Below are 25,877 nucleotides of genomic sequence, written 5' to 3'. Positions count from 1 at the left end.
CGACTAATCAGATCATCATCCACTGGACGTAAAACTACAGCTTATTGCACCAGCAGCATCTGCTCTTATATAACTATCATTAGCTTACAGCTTTAAGCTTTTAAGGTGCTAACTAAAAATAAAGACAAGATGATAGTTTATTCAATTTTAATGAAATTTGCAGATTGTTTTGGTAAAGTTTAATAAACTCCTTGCTATCTAAAATATAACAGGACACCGGAGTATATTCTCCAGCATCTCACACTTCTGATAATCAGCTGTCTGCTTGACGTTTATTCAGCTGTGTAAAAACTATAACTTTAATCTCAGCCAAACCGATTTACTCAGGAACAAATAAAATACTAAAAAAAAAAAAAAAAAGCCAAACAACAACATTTTTAATTTATCTAAGTGACTCATATATATTTAACCTGAGTCGCGAAAGACGGCGGTGGGTTTGAAAACAATTTGCCGGGAGTCCGGTGTTCTCACGGCGCTAGTGAGCCTAGCCCCCGGCTAGCTATCGAGCTAGTGGGTAACAGACGTCTCCGAAAACGTTGGAGCGCTTTTGAAAATATGTGGTGTCCTGATAAACTGAGCCGATATTTGAGGTTTCCACAGCTACATTCTCGCCTGAAAATGTGTTAAACGTTTATTTTGTGACCCAGAAAGAAGAATAAGAGTAATATTAAAACTAACTACCTACCGCCATTGTTGACAACTGCGCTGGGCTGCGCTATGAATTCTGGGACACAGCTGCTTCTTCTTCTTCGGGGTTTAACGGCAGCTGGCATCCTTGTACATGCAGTGCTGCCATCTTCTGTTTCAGTCTGTTATTACACTCTTAAATCCTGCTATTATTCCTGCGTCTTTTGCGATCTTACAAAGCTTCAAACGACACGTCGACTATTAAATCAGTCGTCGACGATTTTGATAGTCGACGTAATCGTGACTAGTCGACAAATCGTGGCAGCCCTAGTTACCAGCATTCAAACTTGTGCTGGGTGTTTTATCTGTTTACCTTCAGATTGTGAGCCTTTATGTAATTTCAATTTTTTAATGAAGTGACAGTGATAATGGAACTAAATAAAATTCAGGGACTTTTTTTTTTTTTACCCTCTTGAATTCTCGCTCTTCGCTGTGGTCAACATATTTGTGTCTCAATGGGTTCGACTTATTAACCCATTCCCGCTCATCTATTTGGATATTTTTGGCAGTCTCTCTCCAGGGATTCACACCCTCCCCACATACTACTCTGCAAGTCAGAACAGACCATTATACATGAGTTTACAATCCAAGAATCTTGTAAAAGTGTAAACCTTTAATCTGCACTGCCAATGTTGTGAATTTTTAAGCCAAAGTGGTAACTCATAATGCGTCAACACGTATTTGGTCATTTCTTACTATGTCTTGAACTTGGTCCTGAATTGTTTTTGTGTGTAAGACATGACTGAGCTGTTCAGTGTGAAGCTTTAGGTTTTTAATGTCTGGTACAAAAACAACAACACCTATGACCTCAGTAATAGCTTAGCACTTATCTTAGTACAAGGACATGCAGATGGTTGTTAAACTCCTGACATTCAAATACACTGCATTTTGACCATCTTCTAGGTTGGTGTGTAATTATTAATTTTAGTATCAATGAACTTCCATGTTAGGTTAATTGGTGATTCTGGCTGTAGTTGTAAAAGTTCATGAAGGAAGCAAAGCAGATAAAATAGCTAATATAACTGAGGAGTTGGTTCTTTTCTTCTTGAGGTGGTTTCAGAGACACCACTAGCTCCCCAAAGTGTCCCATTTCATCACACTGAAAGCAACTATATGAGAGAAAGATGAAAATATGACTTTGGAAACATGAGTATTTCTTTTCATAATAAATCTGAATCGCTGAACATGGCTGAGAAAAACATCAAAGTTAAGGTAAGTGCTTACTCTATACCGTTAACTATCGCTAAATTTAATCACATTTTTAATCTGAGAGTAGTTTGTGTTGGTCTTTGTTCAATGTTCTGATGGGACGAGTTCTAGTCACACAAACTCTTCACCCAGTGCACATGATAGCAGTGAAATTATCAGTTGCAGTAATGAAGGCAAATTTATCTGCAGCTCCTTTAAAGGAAAGGCGCTCCAGCAGGATCCAGAAGTGTTTGCTATATTTGACTAAGACTGAGCCAGAAACAAATTTCTACTGCTTTACAGCAGAGAATACATTCATAGACTTTGACGCTGAGCTAGATTATGCAGTTCTGGAGCTCAACCCTGAAACATCTTGATGCATGCTCAATCATCCAGGTAACCCTGAAAGCTCAAAGGCCAAACAAGAGCAAAGAACAAGGTACCACTGGGGCTCCACTGCCTCCCAATGGTAAAGCCTGCATCATTGGACACCCAGCAGGGGAAGTGAAACAAATGGATCCTACATGTATCATTGAGACAGAGAAGAGAGGGCAGGCTGCTGATGATTATTTGAGTCATTAAATTAAGTCATTAAATCCAATAATCATCCACTTGATCTGTAATTATGCCACAAAGCAAAGCATTGAAAACATATTAGAGGGTGGAAATAAAGCAGGAAAAGTAGCGACCTAACACACTTCGATGTATCACGCTGGCTCTGGCTCTCCAGTGTTTGATGTTTTTGCAGGATTTACTTATGGTTTTACAAAAGAAGTCGATGGTATTTAACTGATAGTAAATGAGAAGTGAAGCAACACAGTGTGTAAAACAGTTTCTTGTCTGTGTGGTAAAAAGTTGAGATGAAGATGATAATGTACTTCTGCACTTAGTGAAGAACTTACATTCTGCTAATAGGGTTCTTTATATGGTTAAAATCTGTATCTTTGTCTGCACTGATTTAAAGAGTTTTATGTGTCTTTGTGAGACATTCAATCCTAAATTGTTTCCTATCACTAATTTGTCAATCCACTTTTACTTTTCCTGAAAATAAAAGCATGCATATTGTTTGTTTCTTTGTCTAAGTATAAGCTTTAATCTTCTACAGACCCAGATCAGAAAGATTGGCTGAGACTTATTGCTGCTGCTGATATCAATACACTTCATATGTTACTATTAATCAGTCGTGCCATTTTGTTTGGTCTGTGCTGCTCTTTAAGCAGCCTTAAACTCAAGAGTGATTCTTTGTTTGTTCCAGTAGATGGCGGTGTTGCTTCATTATTCTCCTCACTGGTAAACAAGAAAGAAAAGATATTTCCTATAGTAATTTAGTCTGTCTATACATTTATCAGAATCAGAATACTTCATTAATCCCCAGGGAAATTATGTGGGTTATAGTTGCTCCAGTACAGTAACATTAACAAAAGCAGACTATTTAACAATACAATATGTTAAGATATAAGGAATAGCACAATATATACAAATCACCAAATAATAAATATCCTGGGTTGACAGATGTAGTTATAAATAAATATTAAGAATATTGACAGCAACATTACAGAGTAGAAAAGAGCGTGTGTAAAACGTGCGTAGCTATTGCAGTGTTTACAGTGTGTTTGATGGAGGAGTTGTACAGGGAGATGGCCACAGGCAGGAATGATTTTCTGTGTGATTCAGTGGTGCTTTTTGGTAATCTCAGTCTCCCACTGAACGTGCTCCTGTGACAAGCCAGCATGTCATGAGTGGGTGGGAGGTATTACCCAACATTGTCTTTATCTTGGACAACATCCGCCTCTCCGACACCACCTTAAGGGAATCCAGCTCCATACCCACAACATTACTGCATCACTTTGTTTTTGATTTGATAAATAACCATGTTCCTGGTGTGTATTTAACAGTGTGTGATTCTCCTCATATTTACATATTTACATATTTATGTACATCTGTTCACAGAAACGGTTATAGCAAAAGACTAATGAGAATTTTAGAAGGACAATTTTAATGGGAAGATAATTGTGATTCGGTTTATTTCCTTTCCTGTTAAGAGAAATAATATCGAAAGCGTTCACGTGTTTATAAAACTGTAAGTAGTTGGCTTAGTGTATCTCCCAAAATACTGTATTGGCACTATGAAACTGCAGTTTCTCATTTTTACTATTACTTTTGTACTGGATCAATAAGTTAGTGTCCTGCTTAACAATCAGTCAAATAAAGCCTTTGAAATAAATGATAAATTTTGCTGTGCACACCCCACAGCAGCCTAGCTGGTAGTTGCTAGCTCTCATCCCCTAGTTCTAGTCATTTAACTGGTTCTGTCCACTCTGTTGGTGTGTTTTTTAATATCGTGGCCTGCTGTGTGGTACTTTTTATGCGCTCCTTTATTCATTAACTTCTACAACAATATTTTACCTTCTGGCCTGTATTTCTCTTTTATATTTGGTGTTAACATACACCTTAACTTGAGAAGCTAAATCATTATTGTTATTTAAAAATGTTATACATTTTATCATTGCATTTTTTTTTTACCTGTGTGTTGTTAACTTTTTTATTCTCTGGTATTTTTTTGTGAAGCACTTTGTGATCTTTGTATTGAAAGGTGGTAAATAAATGACATTTTTCTGACGCATGTAATATTAATATGGAGAGATTCATTTATATTTTAACAAAACCCGCGGTAATGCTGTAAAACGGGAGTAAATAGAAACTCTATTCTATCATTTTAAAATCCTCGAATGTTTTTGTTGCCCTTTTCTGATTGAGTTCAGTTGAGTCAATGTTAGTGTCGTTGGTGTTTGTCACTATTTGGTTGGTGTAAAATGTACAGGAACTGACAGGAAATTCTGCTGCAACTGAACTGAGTAGGCAGCATGTTTGACTTTAGTGTGTGTGTGTGTGTGTGTGTGTGTGTGTGTGTGTGTGTGTGTGTGTGTGTGTGTGTGTGTGTGTGTGTGTGTGTGTTTGAATGCATTATTTTTGAGTAAAGATACACACAGTACAACAAACACATCGATTAGAAGCTGTTGCTCAACTCTGATCTGACCTGACCAGTGTTTGCTGATGACTCACCGGTTTGTGAAACTGAACCTGAAGGCTTCAAATGATCAGAGAGCAGCGTTAGAAAATCATTCAGGAACAACTCTTCGCACAGAAACAGGAACGATGGAGCGACTCTGTTTCCTTTTGTGTCTGATATGTGTGTCCTCAACACTGGTGAGTTTCTCTGATGTTTTTAAATAATTTTACAAAGATGTGGCCCTGAAATTTTTTTCTTTGTCATTTTACTGTATACTATGTGTTGTTTAATAAATAACAAGAATAATTATGTATTTACTGATCACACATATGTTTATTATTTACTGATATGAATACATGAACATAGAATTTGGCTGTTCTATTTATAAAGATGTCGAGCACACTGTCTTATCCATTATTTACTCTTTTATTTTACTACCTAAGTTTATTAGATATATTTCTGGTAATTATTATTATTATTATTATTGATTTATATGAATATAGTAACAAAAGATTTAGCAGTTGTGGACGTCGGCTTGAGCAGAATGCTGAATACTGATCAATCAAAGAAACAGTCACTATCTTTAGCTGTTTTAAGAATTCAAATAAAGGATGTGTAACTTAGCAGACCTAACAAAACAGAGCTTCATTTATACTTACAGTTTTTATATATATTATTTAAAGCCAGTTATTTAAATACTGCAGACTGATTAACTACCACTGACCTAAAATTTTCGTATGCAACATTTAACCTCCTAAGACCCAAACTTTTCCACGGCATGCATTTTTAATTTCTCTTTGATATTTGAGCATATTGGGGCCAGATGAATGTAAAAACAAAGAATTACCTGATTATTATTTTTTTACCTGATTTTTTTCTCTTAAAAAAATTATAGCCACATATGAGGATATTCATTTAATATTTCGACAGAACAGTAGCAGTTTAATGTCCTCGTAAGTGAATATCAGGCCCATGTAGAGCAAAATTGAGTATTTTGGTCTAAATAACCCAAAATGTGATGTCCACATATGTGGACGTCAGGTAAATGGACTGATTCTTATATGGCGCTTTTCTACTCTCCCAGAGTACTCAAAGCGCTGTATACAACATGCCTCATTCACCCATTCATACAAGCGCTTCTAAACTCAAGTGCAACTAATAAGCATTCACACACATTCACACTCCGATGAACGCATCGGAGGGCAACTTGGGGTTAGTATCTTGCCCAAGGATATTTTGCATGCAGACTGGGGCAGCCAGGAATCAAACCACCAACCTTCCAATCAGTAGTTGATCTGCTCTACCACCTGAGCCACAGCCACCCCAGGGTCCTAGGAGGATGATAAGAAAAATAATTATGTACTAATAACAGTATAAAATTGAGTACATTTCAAAATAAATTTGCAATAAATAAATTTGAAAAGTATTTCTGCTTATATAATTATTGTAATTGTGGATTTTACTTTATAAAAATTATTAATAAAATCTTTATTTGTGGGTAAGAAGCAAACAATTTAAATATTTTTAGTCAGTAATATTATTCCAAAGAAACACCTCCTAATTTGAGCAGTTCAATTGAAATTGGTTATACGTGTTATAATGTACATGTCTGATGTGCAGCATCTGTTTTTAAGATTTTTAGTTAGTTTTATCAAAGAAGTTCAGAATGTATCACCAAGCCTTTAACCAGGGTTTTGTTTAAGTAGGGTTTCATTGTAAAAGTCCTTGTTGTAGACCAAATGGACTAAAATAGCTGCTCTGTCACAAAGACTCTTTGCTTGCAACTATATGTGCATAGTCACCCCTCAAAAATCCATTGTACACCAAGAACAACCAGAGACAATAGCTATGTTTTCTGCCCTAACTAAAACAATGTTGACTTTCTTGTCTTCGTCTAGGCCCAGGTTGATCCCAGGGGAGCTCGTCCAGTGGAGCAGGGCACCAGAAGTGAAAAATGTGCCACTGAGAAGGAATGGCCTTTCTGCACAGACGTTGAATGGGTATGCAGATTCTCTGTTGTCTCTCAGAGCTCAAGCTAGGCAAAGTTCTTATTGACCTCAATTAATGTGTGCAATTTTAAGATTCAATGTTTACAAGAAAGCTGGACTGGTGAAATTCCAGTTTCTGTCAGTGCAAAAGTCTAACTATGTACTTAATCGATAAGATTTCAAAATTATGTCTTAGTGTTTATATATGGTAAAGAGATGCTGCTATAATAAGGGAAGGAAATCTGTCAGCACGAGCCGATTGCAATAATTAATGCTTAAATTGACAGAAATCTATAATAAATGTTATATTGTGAATGACCATGAGGGAGGTCTTTATGGGTAGGAAAAATGGTTAAACTTGTGAAAATACACTACAGAATGTACAATCCGGGCCAGACTGGAGCTTTTGTGCCTCTGGTTGTACTGCCAATTATTAGAATAACCTGTTGTTCTATATTTAAATGACTCTGATTTTCATGTGACACAGAAATAAGGAATAATTATGTCTTCTCTTTGGTCATCCATTAGGGCCCTAAATGTCCATCAGGCTGCAGGATCCAGGGTCTGATGGAGAAATACGATCACAATATGCTGAAGAAGATCGAGAAAATCCGCAGCCTGCTGGATCAAAACAAGGCCAAACATCGCTCCGCTGATACGGTGTCGAAACAGACCTACACCTACTTGAAAGAAAAGCTAACCACTGACGCTGGTTAGTGTGGCTTTGTGCACTTCTTCTGTTTCCCAGTCAAGAGTTTAATGGTTACAGGAACCCAGTCTAGGTGGTTATAGGACACCTGGAAGTTGTTTCACAGTTAAATAAATATCTGCATAAACTGATCAAAAGTGCAACCCTAACAAGCAGCTTTAAAGGTGTACACAGTCATATTTAAAAGATATTTAGCGGAAAGAAATGGGACATGGGAGTGCGCACCAGTTTGTGGAAGCCATCATGTGGTTTTATTCCCAATATTATCTCAATTATTTATATCCAGCAGAACCCTCCCATCTCCGGACAGCTGACAAAATGCATTTAAACAAAAGTAAGAATCAATCCATCCATTTATTAAACTAAACGTTTCCTGTTTTCTTCTACTAGGTGGCGACAACAACTACCTTGAATTGGCTCAGACTCTTCGTCAGAGGATCACAGACATGAAGATTAAAATCGACAAACAGATGACTGTACTGGCAGCCCTGAGGGATCAGGTCAAAGACCAGGTCACAGAGATGCAGAGACTGGAGGTATACCAAGCCAGCACAGTCAAAAATACATGTTTGCATAAAAAACATGACAAGAACATCCTTAAAAGTATTTACAAATGCACTAGAGAAGAAAGAATTTAAAGTACTGAGGATAGTTGACTATGCAAAAATATTGAAATGCCTGTAACCAACAGTAGTGAAGCCACAGGTTTCAGAAGTCTAGAAGAAAGAAAATAAGAACATTTTAAAAAGCACTTAGCCAGCGCCAAATCACAACAACAGTCACCTCTAGTTGCTTTATGCTGTAAGGTAAAGACCTTAGAATAATACAGAGAAAACTCCAACAATCCGTTGAACCCTTAAAGCAAGCCCTTGGCGACAGTAGGAAGGAAGAACTCCCTTTTAACAGGAAGAAACAGCAGAACCAAGTTCAGGGAGGGACATCCATCTGCCGTGACCAGTTGGGGGTGAGGGAAAGAAGGCAGGACACAATAAATCAACATAAATCAGTATAATAAATATCTACACATGGATATATTCAGATTTGTACTGCGAATGTAGCTCAACTTCTGACAAAACTCTGAATATTAATTAATCAAAAGGTCCGATTAACTAAAGTAAAATCTTTTTATGGCACCTGTGTAACAGTGAGAAGCAGTAAAATATTGTTTTTTATTGTAAAGATATGTTACAATGGCAGAGTGAATTTGTTCACATATATTTAAAACTACCACTTTTTTTACAAGTTACTTTTACAATTTTTTTTTACTCTTGGGTTTCACATTTTTTTTAAAAACTTGATCTCCTCTTTCAGGTGGATATTGATATTAAGCTTCGTTCCTGCAAAGGATCCTGTGGAGGCTACTCTGAGTACCAAGTGGACACGGAAAGCTATGTCACCTTGAATAAACAGGTGAGAATTCAAGCGACCACATCTATCCACCCAGTTAAGGGTGAATAAATTAAAAACAAGCTCATTAAATTGCCAATCAGCAGAGTGAGTCAATAAATAACTAATTGTGGGGTTTGCATACAGTGAAACACCAGCTATCTCGAGTAATCTGCTGTTTTAAATACATTTTAAGTCCAAGTAATTTCACCTCTCACAATTTCTTAGGTTTTTGCATATCTGTCCCATTTTATTGACCACTAGAGATAACCTTGGAAAAAACTTCTTTTTCCTATTTTTAAATGGAAAAAGAAGTATTTTTAAAAGCTACCCAAACCTACATGGCTCTATGCAGAACTGTAATTGCCCCCAAAACTTAATAACTTGTGCCACCCTTGACATGAAGAACTTAAATAATTTGCTATAACTGTCAATGAGTCTTCACAGTTTTCACCCATTTGCAGTTTGCCATTACTTTTGTCACCAAAATAAAGTTATTACTTTACATCTGTTAAAAGTGGTTTAAAGTTTAAAGGGTTGCGGGTCGGACTCAAACTCGGGTCGGCCACTCTAATCATACAGGATTTGGTCACCTGCTCATCCCACCAAGCCAAAACATGAGAATAAATAGTGAGAAATACACTATTTTAAGATAACATTGGAAATAAAACAACCAAAAAGAAAGTTTTTATTGGCTGTTTTTTGAAAGGTAATAAATTCAAAGATACAGAAAAAGTTAGTTGTGACCATTTTTATATTCAATTTTTTCAGAATTAATAAAAAGATATTTTTGTGTAAGATTTGTGTTTGTCATTCTTCTGACAATTGAATTTTTCCCAACATTAGGTTGTGAACTTCTCTTTCTGTCTGTCTTTCCAGGTCCAGCAGTTAGACTCCCAGGCACCCCAGAATGTCGAGACTGTGGGGACGCTGTACGTGATGAAGAGCAGGCCGCTAAGGGATATGGTTGTGGATAGCAACTTCAAATCCGGGGCCGTTGAAGGAGCAGCAGGACAGCAGACTGCAGACAAGTTCCCTGATGTAAGAGAGCCGTCACATTTAGATTTCATCTCTTAACAAGCATTACGTTGCTGGTAACTTTTCAGGTTTAGAGGTATATTCAAAAATAACTATTATTATGGCGTTTTCATGTACTTCAAATGGAAATCTTACAATAGGAGAGAGATAAGGCCAAAATTGCCTTTAGTTGACATTCTCCTGAAAGCTAAGCGCCTCATTTCTAAAACTATGCATCTTTACCATGTGGCTAAAATGTTAATCTTAACTCTAAGCGGTAATGCAGTGATTGATGAAAATCTTAAGTAAATGCTTCCCATTGTTTACATCTTGCACCAGTGAGCTAGTGTTTGATTGTTTTATGCTACTTTGGAGCACTTTTTGTCCCCTTGGATTGCCCACTAGTGGAGTTCTAAGACCCAGAGGAAGCAGACATATCAAATTTTGATATCAACTGACATTTGTTATTGACAGTTTAGTCTTTTTAAAACGTTTGACAGCATTTAGTTCAATTCAATTTAATTTTAAATACCCTAAAATTTGATTCCTTTTGGTTTGTGGTTCTTATTTGGTTAACTGTACTGTATGTTTGGAAACTTTAGGCTTTTATGTTACACAAACATTTATTGGGAATTGTTATGGCACCATGAAAAAAATGTCAGGGACTTCTCAAGCAAGAAGCAGCTATTGAGTTACTGACCTTCCGGAAGTTGGAAACCATTCTCCCTCTTGAGCAGGATCTATCATTTCATCAAATTCTGTTAATATTGCTCTATATTTGTATAAAAAAGTACTTTCACTGAACCAATATTCCTTAAGAGTTTTTTTCTCTTTTCTTTTTCTAGGTGAGGACTGTCCATTTGGTCCTGGAAGAGGAAGGCTCTAGCTCATCCCCAGCAACTGTTTCCAAGGTCCCAGGTACTTCCTTCTCTTCGTCTACATCCTCATCCTCCTCATCTTCATCGTCCACCTCTTCCACATCATCTAGATCAATCACTGAGATTAGTGGTCGTGGCGACGCGGACACGTTTGGTTTGGGTGGAGGGTCGCATAGCCTCGGCCAACCCAGTACAAGTCATGTGTCCACCAAAACCATCACCTGCACCAAGAGAACCCGAACAACTGTGGTTCATACAAGCGATGGGCCAGTGGAAAGGACAGAGGAGGTGATAGAAGGAGGACCCGGATGCCAGGTGACAGGAGACTTCACCAAGGGTGGGATAAGCTCCTTGTTCCCCTCTCTCAGCCATACATCTTCATCCTCTTCTACTGGCTCCACCAAGACCGTACATCTCAGCAGCACTAAGGGCAGCGTCTCTGGAAATACCAAAACTGGGTTTAGCGATCCATTCGACTCTGATGTCGGGCTCGACCTTGGCGCGTTTCTGACTGACAATACAGAAGATGATGTTCCTGATTTTCACGCCAGGAGTGTGAAGGTCACATCACGAATCGAACGCCAGGCGGATTATGTAGGAAAAGGTACTGAAACTGACCTGGAGTAAAATATACAAAGCCAAGAAGAAAATGATTAGCTAGGTAGCATGCATTAGCATCAGATAGCTTGCTAGCTAGCCCTATGTACCAAAATGATAAGTGAATACAGCATTTTTTGTTGTTTGTTTCTGGAGTTTAAATATTTTAAGATTTCCCATATAATACATTTGATAAAAACATATTTCTCATTGATAGTTTACCAATCAACAAATTCCTGATTAGCGATTAACCAAACTCTCCAAAAATCCTGCAAATATCACCACCCACATCCGTCCTGCTAGCCACAGACTTATTTGCCACAAAAGAGTGTTTAACATAGAGATCAGGAGACGAAGAATCGACTGCCAGCAAGTTTAGCTTTTGTCGATGAAGTGTCCATTTTAGCCAGTCCACGCTAACTCGCGGTTTGCGGTATGCCCCTCTCTGTTTACAGATTGCGTTGAAATCTACCAGAACCATCTGAATGGGGAAACAAATGGCCTGTTTAAGATCAAACCTGGCGGCACCGACTCTGAGGCAGTAGTGGATGTTTACTGCCAGCAGGAGGGTATTATGGGAGGGTGGTTGTTAGTCCAGCAGCGAGAGAGTGGTGCACTCAGCTTCAACCACAGCTGGGTTGAATACCGCAATGGGTTTGGATCAGTGGACACTCAGGGCAAAGGCGAGTTTTGGTTAGGCAACCATAACCTCCACTTGCTAAGTAATGAAAGTGAGACTATGCTGAAAGTTGAACTAGAGGACTGGGAAGGTGCTGTAGCCAGTGCAGAGTACACTATACGGGTAGGATCAGAGGCGGAGGGGTACCCGCTGCATGTCTCCACATACAGCGGGGATGCTGGGGATGCTCTATTAATGCCAAAAGCATCTGATTTATCCCACAACGGAATGAAATTCAGCACCTTCGACAAAGATAACGATAGATCGGAGCATAATTGTGCAGAGATTTATGGGGGTGGGTGGTGGTACAACAACTGCCAGTCAGCTAATTTAAACGGTATTTATTATAAAGGCACATATGACCCCAAAACAAACATCCCACATGGAACCGAGAATGGAGTTGTGTGGGTGACATACAAACCAGCAAATTACAGCCTGAAAACTGTTCGGATGTTTATCCGACCAACTGCTTTTTAACTTGAAAAAACAGGTGAATAGATAACAACCAGAGGACAAAAACCAAAGGTAGAATCAATCTATCTGTGCAATAAGTACTTTCTGTTTGTGAGCATGCTGTGTAAACAGTATTGATTCTTTTGTTAGCACTACCAGTCCAATGTTCTTGCAGTGACCCAATGTTTTTCGTGTTTCTCAACCACTGAACTCTGCTCAATCAATAAAGACTCAGTCTTCACTTTACTCACTGTGGTTTGTGTTCTCATTTCCCGCTAAATAAATAACTTGAATTTAATCTTATTGACTTGAATTGAAACTTAAAGATAGAAAATATGTACAAAATCTATCAAAATATTAAACCACATGGTTGCAGAGTAATAAACCACATGTAAAATAACTGGGTATTAGGAGTATTTATATGGTCTTATAGACTGTATGTATAACTGGCACTCACTTTGCTATTAATATTTTAAAAATAAAGCGCAATATAAGGATATATTATTTCATAATGTGAGTAATACAAAATATATGTTAAAATATTCTGAATGGGTATATCTAGTTTGTAGTGTCAAAGATTGCCGCTGAAAAGTAAAGCAGTTAACCATGCTAAGTCATTCTGTGTTTGATGAATTGTATTTATTGTTATGTTGTCTTCCTTCCTTCTTAGAGTTGCTGGGTTGATGATGACGTGTTAGCACACATAACATGCAAATTGAACTCCGCGCAAGAAGTAGCCAAAGCAAGTATTGTCGAATGTGTGTACACAAGGAACTGGTGACAAAAAGTTCTTACACAATATGATATAGTGCAAGAAATACTACTACTACTAATGGTAATAATAATTCAAAACTTTAAAAATTTATATGTGCATTGCTGAATTTAGGCATCAAAACAACAGGAACTACATAAAGATTACAAGATTAAAAAACATGAATGTGAAAACATGAAAACAAGATAGTGATTAAGTATTATTACCGAAAATAAGAAAAAGTATTCAGAAGGCATTAAAATGTTATGCACAAGTCATTCTATAAAGGAGATCTGAGTATCCCTTTGTTTTAAACCCTGAAACTTATAACAGTATCACATTCTTTGATCTGTGCTTCAAAATACTGAGTTAAGAGTCCTCAGATTTCTAAAGGAACAAAGTCGTTGTTTTCATTTAAAAGAAATAACAAAAAATCTCACATATAGATGACCTAATACATTTATTAGGCTGTCACTTAATGTATTTTTTTTGTTAAATTCAATTCAGTTCAGTTTTATTTATATATAATATATATATAACACCAAATAACACAGCAGTTGCCTCAAGGCACTTCACATTGTAAGGTAAAGCTGTCCTAAATTAAAAGTATTTATAATAACGAGAATCTTTAATGGTTAATCCATCAGTGTGTGCAAACTCTAATCAAAATTATATTTCTAATGCTAAAATATAACTATTATTATCCATCATTTTTAAAATGCATTTTATTATTTATTAAAATGTATTTTTTACCATATAATAAAGCGCATCTTTAGATTATGATTAAGATGCCAGATAGCAGTTATTTTACTTACGAACATGAACAAAAAAAAAAAAAAATGGTTCTTCAATGTCAGTTAATTCGTTTTTGTTCAGTGTGAAAGCTCAAATTTCAGTATAAAAATGGCACATTCAGTTTATTTGCCTATAAATAACAATTAAATGAGACATACAACTGTAAAAGTTACCAAGGCACTCTTAGGATACAATTTATTTGAATTGATTTAAATGAAAATGTGCTTTGAGTGCTCCAAGAGAGTAGAAAAGCTCTCTATAAGAATCAACTATTTAAATACCAACTGTGACTAGCAATACCTGTGATACTGTATATAACCCATAGAGGGCATTAAAAATAAAAGCACCAATGTGGTCTAGCGCAGATTAGTATGCAACATAACAACAGGATCTACATAAAGATTACATTTTAACTGTAACATCCTTGTGTTTTTTATGTAATAAGTTTTTATGGTCATTGTTTTTATCTCTGGCCTGGTGATAAGGACATTGGAAAGTTATCTTTTATGCTTTTTATCCATAGAGCCCATTTTCACCTCACAGTTTCATAACTATTATTGATTTTGTGCTTGTTTTTCATGTGGAAATGTTAAATAACAACCCCGAAGTTACTGATCTTTGTACAGTCCACAAGTTCCATCAGTGACACAAAATAAACACAAGACAGTGCACGCAAATCACATTTCGTTTGTACTGTCCTATTTGAATTAGAGCACAGTTGAAGGTGGACTTTTTTTTCCCTCTCTGCAGTGTGTATCAGGTTCAAACAGCAGAATGAAGATGGCCGACCGTCCCCCAGTGCAACCCAGATGTACAGGAAGCAGCAATGTGAAGCAAAACTAGAGACCCCGCTGTGTTTAGATGATGACTGGGTAAGAAGCATCCAAGCACATAAATACAACTCTATTGATGAGTACTATAAAGAAAATCATTTGCTAGTTTAAACCATTGTAATATCAGGATGTGAAAATAATTTGAGTTTCTTGAGCTTAAATTAAAAGAAATTCACAGAAAACATGAGGGAAACCAACTTAAGTGCTCTCTTTGAGAGGAAGAGGGCACTTGGGTTTTGGTGTCCAGTACTCTTGACCACCACACGTCAGCTTTAGCCAAAGGTGACCAGCCATACTGAAAGAGGTCACTATGTTAGAAAACCAGCAAACCAGCATTTATTGACTTGCTCAGTCTCATAAACCAATAGGCAGAAAATCACCTTACACAAGCAGCCACCTTTAGCTGAAGTGCAAAGCGCACAGATGACATCTACAAAAACTTTGAATTGAATCCAGGATTTGCTCTTGATAACTGGTAGAATTTAAACATTTTCAGTCGACTTACGTATTATTACACAATTGCTTGAAAACTTAAACTAGCACACCTAAAGTACTTTTTATCTTGCTTTTATTTGTCAGGGATCGCAATCTAAAATACATCAGTCAAAAGGTTTAAGCTGTTTAAGCAGTAACTACATCTGTTCTGATATCCTTCCCTGTTTGAGATCAGTGGGGTTATCATTACAGTTACACATCCTAGAATAAAAACAAAACACCCCCTCTTCTTCCCAAAAAAGGACATAACCACATTAACCATTAAGCCAGTTAATTTGAGAAAAATGTCAATAATGTAATTGTTTCAATCAATTCCAGTTTATTTTATCTGTAACCCATGCACTGACACACATCCAACAGCTGGCAAGATGTAGACTAAATTTCAAAGTTGGTAAAGAATTTGGAAAGATTTCTTTAACGTTTCAATTTTTTCTTTGTAATCTGTCTTAAAATAAATAGTTACTCGTGAACTAAGTGTTATCAGTATAATTCATGAATACTCTGGCACCACTGATAACAATTGATTGTTATGAAGGACAGTCCTACAACATGGCTTAATTAGCAGTTGTCTAATTATTTGAATTATTTCAACCCAGCACCGTGCTACCACTTTACTAGCATTACTCTGAAAAATCTAAAACGCAAAGTGTAAATAAGATGGGGTTTTTTTGTTGTTATGATGCATGATAACTCAGAATGACCTGTTACTATGATGCACTGCCAACCTGACCTGTTCTCTTGTCCTTCTCCAAAGTTTTCTAAATGCCCGTCTGGCTGCAGACTCCAAGGTTTGATCTCACAGATGGAAAACAAAGTGGAAAGAAAACTGCGGGAGGTGTGTAAAACAGCAGAGATGTATGAAGATGCAACAGAGAAGTCCATGACTACAATGACTCACATATACAACTTTAACCGGCGAGTCATCATCAACAGATACAGTTAAGACTCTTTGGGGATGTTTGGATTTGTGGTTGTGGATAAAATAATTCGTAAATACTTACTAAAGTAATGCTGAGTTACTAATGCAGAATTTCATCTCTAGTGTTTAAGCTGAAATTCGTGGAACAAGCAGAAGAATTGGGCAGAAATTTCACAACGCTACAGAAACGATCAAGCAGTCTGTCCCAACAGATAAAAAAAACTGATTAGCAAACTGCAGAAACAGACAGAGGAGCTATATCGAACAGAGGTAAGACATAAACAAATACTATTGATTGGTCGATTGTGCAATTGTTTGACTGTATTTACATTTAAGACTTGTTGATTACCTTATTCTTCTGACACTGATTGCTGCAATGTTTTAAATTAATGCCCTAAAACATTTTATTTTATATTTGACACGTTAAACAACTCAGTGTAGTTAGTATTTATGGAATGCCATTTCATAAATGGCGTTATTGTCCTCTATTGCAAAGAAACACATTTCAGACAAGTTATGTTCAACCTGATACATTTATATTTTTTGTAATACTTTTTCTTACTTTGTTTTTTGTTCTTTATGGTGTTTGTTGCTTGAATAACTGCTTATTCAACTTGTTTTTGTTGCCAGGTGGACATTGACATGAAGCTACGAGCCTGTCGTGGGTCTTGCCAGTCTGTGCTGCCATTTGAAATTGATCATCCCGACTATCACATCCTTCGAACTCACATGGAAGACATGGACAAGACTCTAAACAGAAGAGCCAAAGCACCTTTACCTCCTGCAGGCATCCCACATATTAAGCTCCAGCCTATAGACATAGTCCCAGAACCAGCTGAAGGATACAAGACGATCCCGACAGTCCAGAAAGAACTACTGACCCAATTTGAGGACATTGAACAGAATCAGATCATTTTGGAGGAGCCACTGGAGGAGTTAGAGGATGTAAATGATCACAATCATGTAGAAAGGTTTAATTAAATATGGGGCTGACAGAAAACAAGGAAGCACATTGTAATCTTGTTACTTAAATAACCATTATTTTGTTTCATCTGCAAAGTTTAGCTATCGTTTCAGTTTATATTTGGATCAGCAATGTGAGTAGTTTGTGGGCTAGTCTTTTCCATATTTTTCGGTGGTATGTCATTTGAATAGATGAGATAACATGAAGAATAACTCTGATTTATGACATGCTGTTTTACAGTTCAATCCAGGGGCATTTTTGATTAAAAACAATGGGGGGAAAAAGCCTTTTGGTGAATTTAAATATAGTTAAACTACTAACGTTAATGATGCAGTCTGTGTTCTGCTGGGAAACTTTGAGTCAAGGTATTAGTGGATGTTACTGTGACATCTCCCTAAACACACCCACAGTACACTCCCACTTTTGGCAGTGGAACTGCCTTACAGCATCTGCTTTGTCAGGCAAGAGAATAGACCCCACAAGCAAAAGCTAGCTTGTGTTATTACATTGAAGAGGTGGACTGTGCTTTTTTCAAAGGATGATGGGAGTAGACAGTATTACTAATTCTGTGCCTTATCAATGCACCTGAGAAATTCTCCTGTTACCTCCATTCATTATCCAGACAATGCACTCCTGTTTGGTCATCTGTTATTTACCTCACAAACTCCATGATTAGGCAATAAAACTATTACTTTACCCTCGCTGTGCAGTCATTGCTTTATGCAACTTACTAAATTTTATTTGTGTAAGTGAAAATGCTGTCTGAATGGTTACAAGTTGCTATCCATTGTATCCTTATTCTGTTTTATTAAATAGTTTCTGATAACCAATTTTGTTTTATATTTATGTTTACTTGAGTTTACTGGATGACTGGATATCATCCCTGTCAATTATAATCAAAACTTTAAACTCCAAAACTTGCAAAAAATTAAATAATCAATGTTTTTACATTTAATTCATTGTCACATAAATCCTTTAATAGTTTTCTTGGTATGCAGCAAAAATGAACAGGTGATTCCAGTGGTACCAGATTTGTCTTATTTATGTCACAGAAGTGCTCATAGTGTTTAAGCAAAAGAACATTTAAATAGCAAAGACATTTTTGTTTCTTAGGTGAAATAACCAACACAAACAATATAATATGTTCCTCAATGTGTTTATTGAGTAGTCGAGGACAGTTTGCATCAACTCATCCTTATAGTTGTCACACATAACAAAAAAGGACAGATCGCAGCATATTTACTCACAACTAATTAGGTTTTTTTCTCTTACTTTTGTTGGTAACAAGTTTATCTGACATCCCCAACATATTTTTAATACTTGCATTGCTCCTGCATTACTTTAGCCTTGTTTTTTTAGTTCTCGTTACAGTTTGTTGACACTTAGTGTTAGTTATTTGTAAATCTGCATGTCATATACCATTTAGTTTGGCACCTTCTTTTATATGTTATGTGCATCGACACTCTTGGATTATCTGGAGGCAAAGTAAGGCCTGATCTTCATGCTAATAGCCTTGAGCGAGTACCAGCTGCCCTTCCAGTTCATCCACACCACACCATCATCTGTGCCATGCTTGGCCATCTGTCGTGTGTAGGCTCCTCCAATGTAGTACCGCCCATTGGGATTGGCTGAGTGGCAGCGATTGTACCACCAGCCACCTCCATCCTCCTTGGAGCACTGTTTGGTGGGATTACCAGGGGTCCTGATTGGTACGGACAAGAAGAGTAAAGTTAAAATGTGAAATTTCTGAAAAATTCTAAATCTGAGTTATTACCATTTACATTTATTACATAACATTACATTTAGATGCTGGTAGATGTATTAACTACTGCCACATTTAGTTTATAGAGGGGTGTTAAAGCCAAAGTCAAAATCCTTTTGAACATATTTAACAGACTGAGTAAACTTGTGGGTCATCCAAAATGCTAAGATGGGCTTGATTTCTTTACATTTTAGTAACATGATAATTAGCTGTTACAGCTAGTATTCTAGTATTTATATTTTAAGTAATAATTTATTATTTACTTTTTTTAGGATACCTACCAGTTGTCGTTGTCTCTGTCGTAGGTACTGAACATCATGCCATTGTGAATGGTCATAGTACGGTTTTCACCAAAGAGCTCAAGAGATCCTTCCAGGAAACAGTTGCCAGCATTACCAGAATAACCACCAACAGCAAGCACGTAGTTGGATGTCTCTGATTGGACAGTGAACTGGTTGTACTGGGCATGGACCTGATTAAAAGCAGAAACCAGTTTTAATTGAATTCCTAACTGACATAGTCATTAGAAGGAGTAGGTGAAAACACTGTAATATTGCATTCATGTCTTCCTGATAATTAACTATTAGACCCTAACCATTAATGCAAATTACAATTTCCTAAATTCAAAAAAACTTTTTTTGAAATTGCTTCTTTTTTTTAGATCAACTATTCAAAACTGTACACAATTTGCTTTATTATCAAATAAACAAATTTCTACATTTAAAATTCACAGGAGTCTACAATTATCAAGCTTAAACTTTTTCACTAGTCCTATGATAATTTCTTGGACCTGCCAATCCCTTTAAAAACTCACCTTGGCTCCTGTCCAGTCCTCCATCTCGATGAGAACCTCAGTTGGGCCCATCTTAGTCAGCTGACTGATACGGTCATTACCCAGCCAGTATTCACCTGTAGGCATGTAAGAAGGTATATTACAGTAGCTGACCAGAAATAAGTGTAACCATTAAGAAAGGGTTACAGTACATTTTTGTCTTGTGTTTTAACTCTCTTACCAGGAGTCGCACAGTGACCCTTGCCAGAATCAAAGGCAATATTTCCAAATCCACGGCGATATTCGTCCCAGCGTCGACCAAAGTCAACACTGCCATCAAGCCTATTCTGGATAAGAAGCCATCCTGGGAACAAATTTAAAAAGGAAATGTAAAAAAGACAAACCTTAACTGAAAACCATTAAATCACAGTAATGATCAAAGAAAAGTCTCACCTCCATTCTGGGAGGCCTGATCACAGAAAACCTTGTATGGAGGGTAAAAGGCATCAGGCTGGATCATATACATCTGGGAATCTACTCCTCCCCGACGGAAGATGTCCTCACACTCTTTACCTAAAACAAACAAAAGAAAAAGCTTTAACATCTGTGGAGCTTCTAAGTCATTCAGGTCATGATAGTCTTAAGTGTTTGAGTTCACAGCAAGTAGCCTCTCTCTAGCTTTTTTTGTCATTTCTTACCAGAAACTACTGGTATGGGACATTTAGTCTTGCATGGCGTCTTGCACTCATCCCTCTGGGCCTGGATGGCCTTCTCCAGCTTCTGTATCTTCAGCTTGATCTTGTCCAGGACCCCCTGGAGTCATGACATGTTATAAATTAGAACAAGGCTGATTGTACTGTTTTTGTTCTCATTTTCTATCATATAAATTCTACATGGTTCCTAAACTTGAAAGACACACTGTATCATTATAATTATACTATTATATGTATACTACTATGTCACTTTGTATTTACCTGCAATAATCTGATATTGGAAGGGAACACAGTATCCACTATCTCTTTGATGTAGGTGTGCTGCTCCTCCACTCGGTCGGTGTACTGACTAACTACCCTACTGTTGTCTAAGAGCACAAGAAAACAGAAAAAACATGTTCAGCATTTCACATTTTCAGATATTATTTTAAGGCAGGCGTTTTTAATGAAACAACTATTATAAACCAACAGTGTTTAATGGTTACCATAGAAACTTTTTTTGCTTGCTTTCTAAAAATTTTGTATTTAATTAGATGTGATTCACTGTATTTCATTGTATTTGTTTTATTTATTAACTTGTAACACTCACAGAATTACTGGCAATTAGTTATAATTGATATATTGTAATGTCAGTACAAATAAATTTAATCAGGCCATAGTTATAAATAATCTTTGGGTTGGTTTTTTTTTTACATTTTCAGTGTTATATTGCAAATTTCTTTCGCACCGTTGGATAGTCTTTGCCTCTCCCTCAGCGAGTTGGAAATGCCATTGACGTAGTTGAAGACAGTGTTGGAGGACTGGGACAAATCATTCACCTGAGGCTTGAGTTCGTCAATGCTCTGTGTAAAACAGTTGCAAAAAATAAAACAAATACAGGAGGTTGAACTTAGTCTTTTCACAAAGTAATGATTTCCCATAGTTGGTTTAAACTCATATCCAAACCAAACCTTATTCTGCTAATCATAGCAGCAAACATTTTTGCTAATGTTTGCTTGGAAAGATCTCAAAGATGATGACTACCGCCCTTTAAATGATTGCACAAGTTTGATTTACCCTCTTGACATTTCTCTCTTGCTTCAGCAACGTGGTCTTTAGATCGCAGCCAGTGGGACACAAAACACCCTGATGGACAAAAGCAAAACAAGTTAAGCTAACTTATCTTGTGTCACTAAAATACATGTTCTTTGACTTTGTTCTAATTTTCTGACTTCAAAGTAGCTTATTAATGTAACTTAAAGGCAATAAAAAACTACAGTTAACATCAGCAATTAAAGGTTTCCCAAGAACACCCCAGTCACAGACCAATTGATTTTGATGGAAACTGCTTGTTTTCAGCTAGGTGAACCTGGTCACAAATAGGCATATGGTGCTTTCTTTCTGCGGTTATCCCATAGCTTGCATGGAAGCAAACATTGATCAACTAATTGTGGCAGACTTTGCATTTTATTTGTACATTCATAATAAACTGAACACTAAAATTTGCACTTTTTACTTTTCATTTTACTTTTCATTGTAGTAACTAGTTGGACCAAATAGTTGCATATCCTCACTATCTGCACATCCTCTACAGAGAAAATATCAAAGTACAGTATGACAGTAAAATAATAAGGGCACCTTATTTACCCTTTTTAATTTACCCTTTACCCTTTTTAATTTTTCATATTTATTTCCTATCTTATTCATAGCCTTTCCTTTTTTGTTTTCTTTAGGTCACGAGCAGTTGTCCAAGCATTTCACTACATATCGTACTGTGTATGACTGTGTACGTGACAAATAAAATTTGAATTTGATTTGATTTAATGTCTATATAGTTGTGCAATATACTGGGATATTCATATTAGAGCTATTTGTATCCATTAAACCTATTTTGTTACATTTTGTAACTACGCAATATATTGTGTTAATCAATTGTGTTTAGTTAGGAACTTTTCTTGCTGTACTGGAGCAACTGTGACCACATAATTTCCTCTTGGAAAGTATTCTGGTCCTGACATCACCTAAGACCACTGGCCTGTATTTAATTGTATGTGTGTTACTATTATCTTTTTTTTTTTTTTTTTTTTTTTTACCATCTCCTCTGAAGCATGTGTACATCCTCCTGCCTCGGGCTGCTCAACTTTCTCCTGCATCTGTCGGCCACCAACTGGAGCAGGAGTGGGGCGCCCACGATACCTTAATGAAAAAAATAATTTAAAAAACACACACAAATATACCGGCGATTATTTGTTATTTGTATCCCCTACAGTGGCACCGCAGACCACATCATGACACTTTGCTGTATTTCACAAAATTTTATTATTAACGAAATTTTATTGCCAATTTTATACTATAAGATTTCATTTCATTTCATCTATATCATAAGGATGGCTGCGTTAGATTTTGTTTCTTTTCACTGTTTTTATTTCATTTATTAAAAAAAAAAAGCCTTACCTGCTACCACTGCTGACAGGAGGAGGGGCATATCTATTTCCAGTGAAGGTCTCCCTGCCTTTTTGTAGTGGGCGGTGACCACGAGCATCTACAGCTGTTCCATTTGATTCCGGTGTTGCCTGTGGAAGATTTTAAGAAACTGCTGTGAGTAACAAATTTCCTCTCATTTCATAAATGTTGTTTTAAAGACATATTTCAAATTAAATCATGGCAGTGAGAATACTATAAAACTATGCTGGACAACCAAAATATTAAAATTAAAGAAACAATGTATTCCATAAACATATATGATTATTTATTTCAAATTGTTACAGATCTGGGTTAATTAAACCATCCATCCATTCGCTTCCGCTTATCCTTTTCAGGGTCGTGGGGGGCGCTGGAGCCTATCCCAGCTGTCATAGGGCGAAAGGCGGGGTACACCCTGGACAGGTCGCCAGTCTGTCGCAGGGCTAACACATAGGGACAGACAACCATTCACACTCACATTCACACCTAGTGACAATTTAGATTAATCAATTAACCTATCCCCACAAGCTGCATGTCTTTGGACGGTGGGAGGAAGCCGGAGTACCCGGAGGGAACCCACGCAAACACGGGGAGAACATACAAACTCCACACAGAAAGACCCAGGCCTGATGGAGGAATTGAACTCAGGACCTTCTTGCTGTGCGGCAACAGTGCTAACCACCGTGCCACCGTGCTAATTAAATCATGTTAAAAAAAATGCTACATTTATTAGACCACGTCACAAAAATGAGGAAGCACAAATAAATGGTCTGTATTTTTATAACGCTTTACTACATTCACACACTGGTGATGGCAAGCTACAGTGTAGCTACAGTCGCCCTGGGGCGCACTGAGAGAGGCGAGGCTGCTGGACACTGGCGCCACCGGGCCCTCTGACCAAAATATTTTATAAATACATCAAAAACTTGTTTATGCCATTCTTTTTATGGCATATAGAGTGCTCTCTTTTCAGTATTGTAAGTATATAAATGTAACTTGTCACCTTGATCATAAAATAACAGTGTGCCTTATATTTTGTTTTCTAAAACAGTAAATTGGAAAACTCATGGATGTCAATATTACTATCGACAATATTGTTTTCCAAAAATATATATCTTAGCATTAACAACACAATTTTGATTAGAGATTTTACGCATACTGGTGGATTAATCATACGATAAACATAAAAATTCTGATTCTGGTAATTACCAGTACTACTACTCTTAATTTAGGGCAGAACTGGCATAAAACCTCAAAACATTCGGTGGTGGTCAGACAAATTTGGTAAGAACTGTATTTAAAAAGTAAAACTTGAAATTATTTCAAAAACATGTTTCAATTTCTCCCAAACAAATTTAGCTCCTAACGTAGATCTTATTTTTTTTAAATTATGTGTAATCTATGTTTTAGCACCATTTGTCCATTGAGAATTAGAATTGAGAAGTTCTCATATGTGCAAATCAAATAAAAGATAAACCCAATCAAAATAGATACATGAATAAAAATAAAACAAAACAAGCAATGCATTTTTTTTCAAGTCTAGCATTTCTCAGTAAAAATAGACCCAATCTGTGAAGAAATGTATTTCATAAAATAACATAACAGATAGACAGGTAGATATTTTGATAATAACACAGCTGAAATTTTAAACATAGTTCTTTACACAGTGTACACTCTTTTAAAAACTAACTGATACACCATGAAAGTAAGTTTAATATATTTTATTGACTATGTCCTTTCATCAAAGGAATTAATCAAAAAAATGTGTGATATAAAAACGTTTCCGCTTTAGACACATACTCACCAAGTCATCATCCTCTTCGTTATCAAACTCAAGGTCCTGTGCCCAGGCGACATACACACACAGATAAACCAACAGCAGTATCTTCATGGTGTACTTTATGAAGTTAGTCTTGTCACACACTGTCCAAACTGCCTTTTCTCTCCCAGACATTTGATTTTACCACATATTTATCCTCCATCTCTGCACATGCGTAGGCGTCCTCCCCCACTTGTATTGATCTGTTCCGTAACTGTTGGGACAGTTTACCCAATCTTAGTCACTGCCACACTAGGTAAGTCTGGGGAATGTCAATGAACAAAAGGGCAAAGGGGCCGAAAGGCAGAATGCCACAAAATGTGGTAACTTGTGTTTTTAAAAAGCTGTTTCTATCTAGTGAAACTTTTTCAGAACAATGTTATGATAGCAGCAAAAGCATCATTGCTTTAAAATAACATTTGAAATTCTTAGTTTCAGGAGTGGCAGATTGGTTAGAAACGTAGTGGCCTTAACTGTCCTTTAATATCAAAAACATAATATTAAAGAGGAGAAATTATATAACGTATTCTTTGAAGTGTGAAGAGTGTTTAGTGTTGGGAACTGTCTCCAGCGCTCCTTGATTCCTGTTTACTTTTGTTGTTTTCATTAGGAAAATGCAGAAAATGTACAGTGAGAACAGTTTTACGGTTTTCCCGAAGAACCTGCAGTGAGTCATGCATTGATTGGAGGTTAGGATGTTGAAACAACTGATATTTGTTTAAATCCAAAAGGGTACATTGTACAATGTTATGAAATCACTAAAATCAACACAGAGTCATGCGTGCACAAATGTGTGCTGCTGGACAAAGTATAATGTATTAAAAACCTTTGTTCTTTAACCTAATTTTTAGTAGTAGTTACTTTGTACTAAAGTGTGGCAGCCCCCACCCACTGCAACTCTCCCATATAAGAGTCACAATACCTTTCTTGGAAGACTCACTGGAGTCGTTCAAGAAACTTCTCAAAACTCACCTCTTCATCAAAACAAAACTTAACCTCGAGCCTTTTTAACTACTAGAT

At 36.7% G+C, this 25,877-nt stretch overlaps 2 protein-coding genes across 2 annotated transcripts; one reads left to right on the top strand and one right to left on the bottom strand.

Moving 5' to 3' along the window:
• The first annotated feature begins 4,838 nt into the window (after positions 1-4,838).
• Positions 4,839-12,821, top strand: fga (fibrinogen alpha chain). Its single transcript, XM_080897230.1, has 8 exons — positions 4,839-5,082; positions 6,784-6,885; positions 7,402-7,585; positions 7,973-8,118; positions 8,894-8,992; positions 9,848-10,009; positions 10,831-11,467; positions 11,916-12,821. Exons 1-8 carry the CDS (start codon positions 4,930-4,932, stop codon positions 12,614-12,616), a joined length of 2,184 nt encoding a protein of 727 aa, XP_080753356.1. The 5' UTR covers positions 4,839-4,929; the 3' UTR covers positions 12,617-12,821.
• A 5,690-nt stretch (positions 12,822-18,511) lies between these two features.
• On the bottom strand, positions 18,512-24,992 carry fgb (fibrinogen beta chain; the record flags this gene model as incomplete). The annotated part of the gene is made up of 12 exons (XM_080892561.1): positions 18,512-19,051; positions 19,393-19,583; positions 19,926-20,020; positions 20,125-20,247; positions 20,337-20,456; positions 20,582-20,696; positions 20,858-20,964; positions 21,324-21,438; positions 21,653-21,721; positions 22,669-22,771; positions 23,030-23,148; positions 24,843-24,992. The coding sequence occupies 12 exons, from the start codon at positions 24,990-24,992 to the stop codon at positions 18,820-18,822; spliced, it is 1,539 nt and encodes a 512-aa protein (XP_080748687.1). The 3' UTR covers positions 18,512-18,819.
• Between the last annotated feature and the right edge of the window lie 885 nt (positions 24,993-25,877).

The sequence above is a fragment of the Rhamphochromis sp. 'chilingali' genome, assembly GCF_963969265.1.
Source record: "Rhamphochromis sp. 'chilingali' genome assembly, chromosome: 1".
Lineage (NCBI taxonomy): Eukaryota > Metazoa > Chordata > Actinopteri > Cichliformes > Cichlidae > Rhamphochromis > Rhamphochromis sp. 'chilingali'.
The sequence above is the reverse complement of the archived record's forward strand: the minus strand, read 5'-3'. Positions and strand labels throughout refer to the sequence as shown.

Coding starts and splice junctions, on each gene's coding strand:
- fga (XM_080897230.1), top strand. CDS start 4,930: ATGACTCACCGGTTTGTGAAACTGAACCTGAAGGCTTCAAATGATCAG. Junction 5,083..6,783: donor TATGTGTGTCCTCAACACTG/GTGAGTTTCTCT, acceptor GTCTTCGTCTAG/GCCCAGGTTGATCCCAGGGG. Junction 6,886..7,401: donor TCTGCACAGACGTTGAATGG/GTATGCAGATTC, acceptor GTCATCCATTAG/GGCCCTAAATGTCCATCAGG.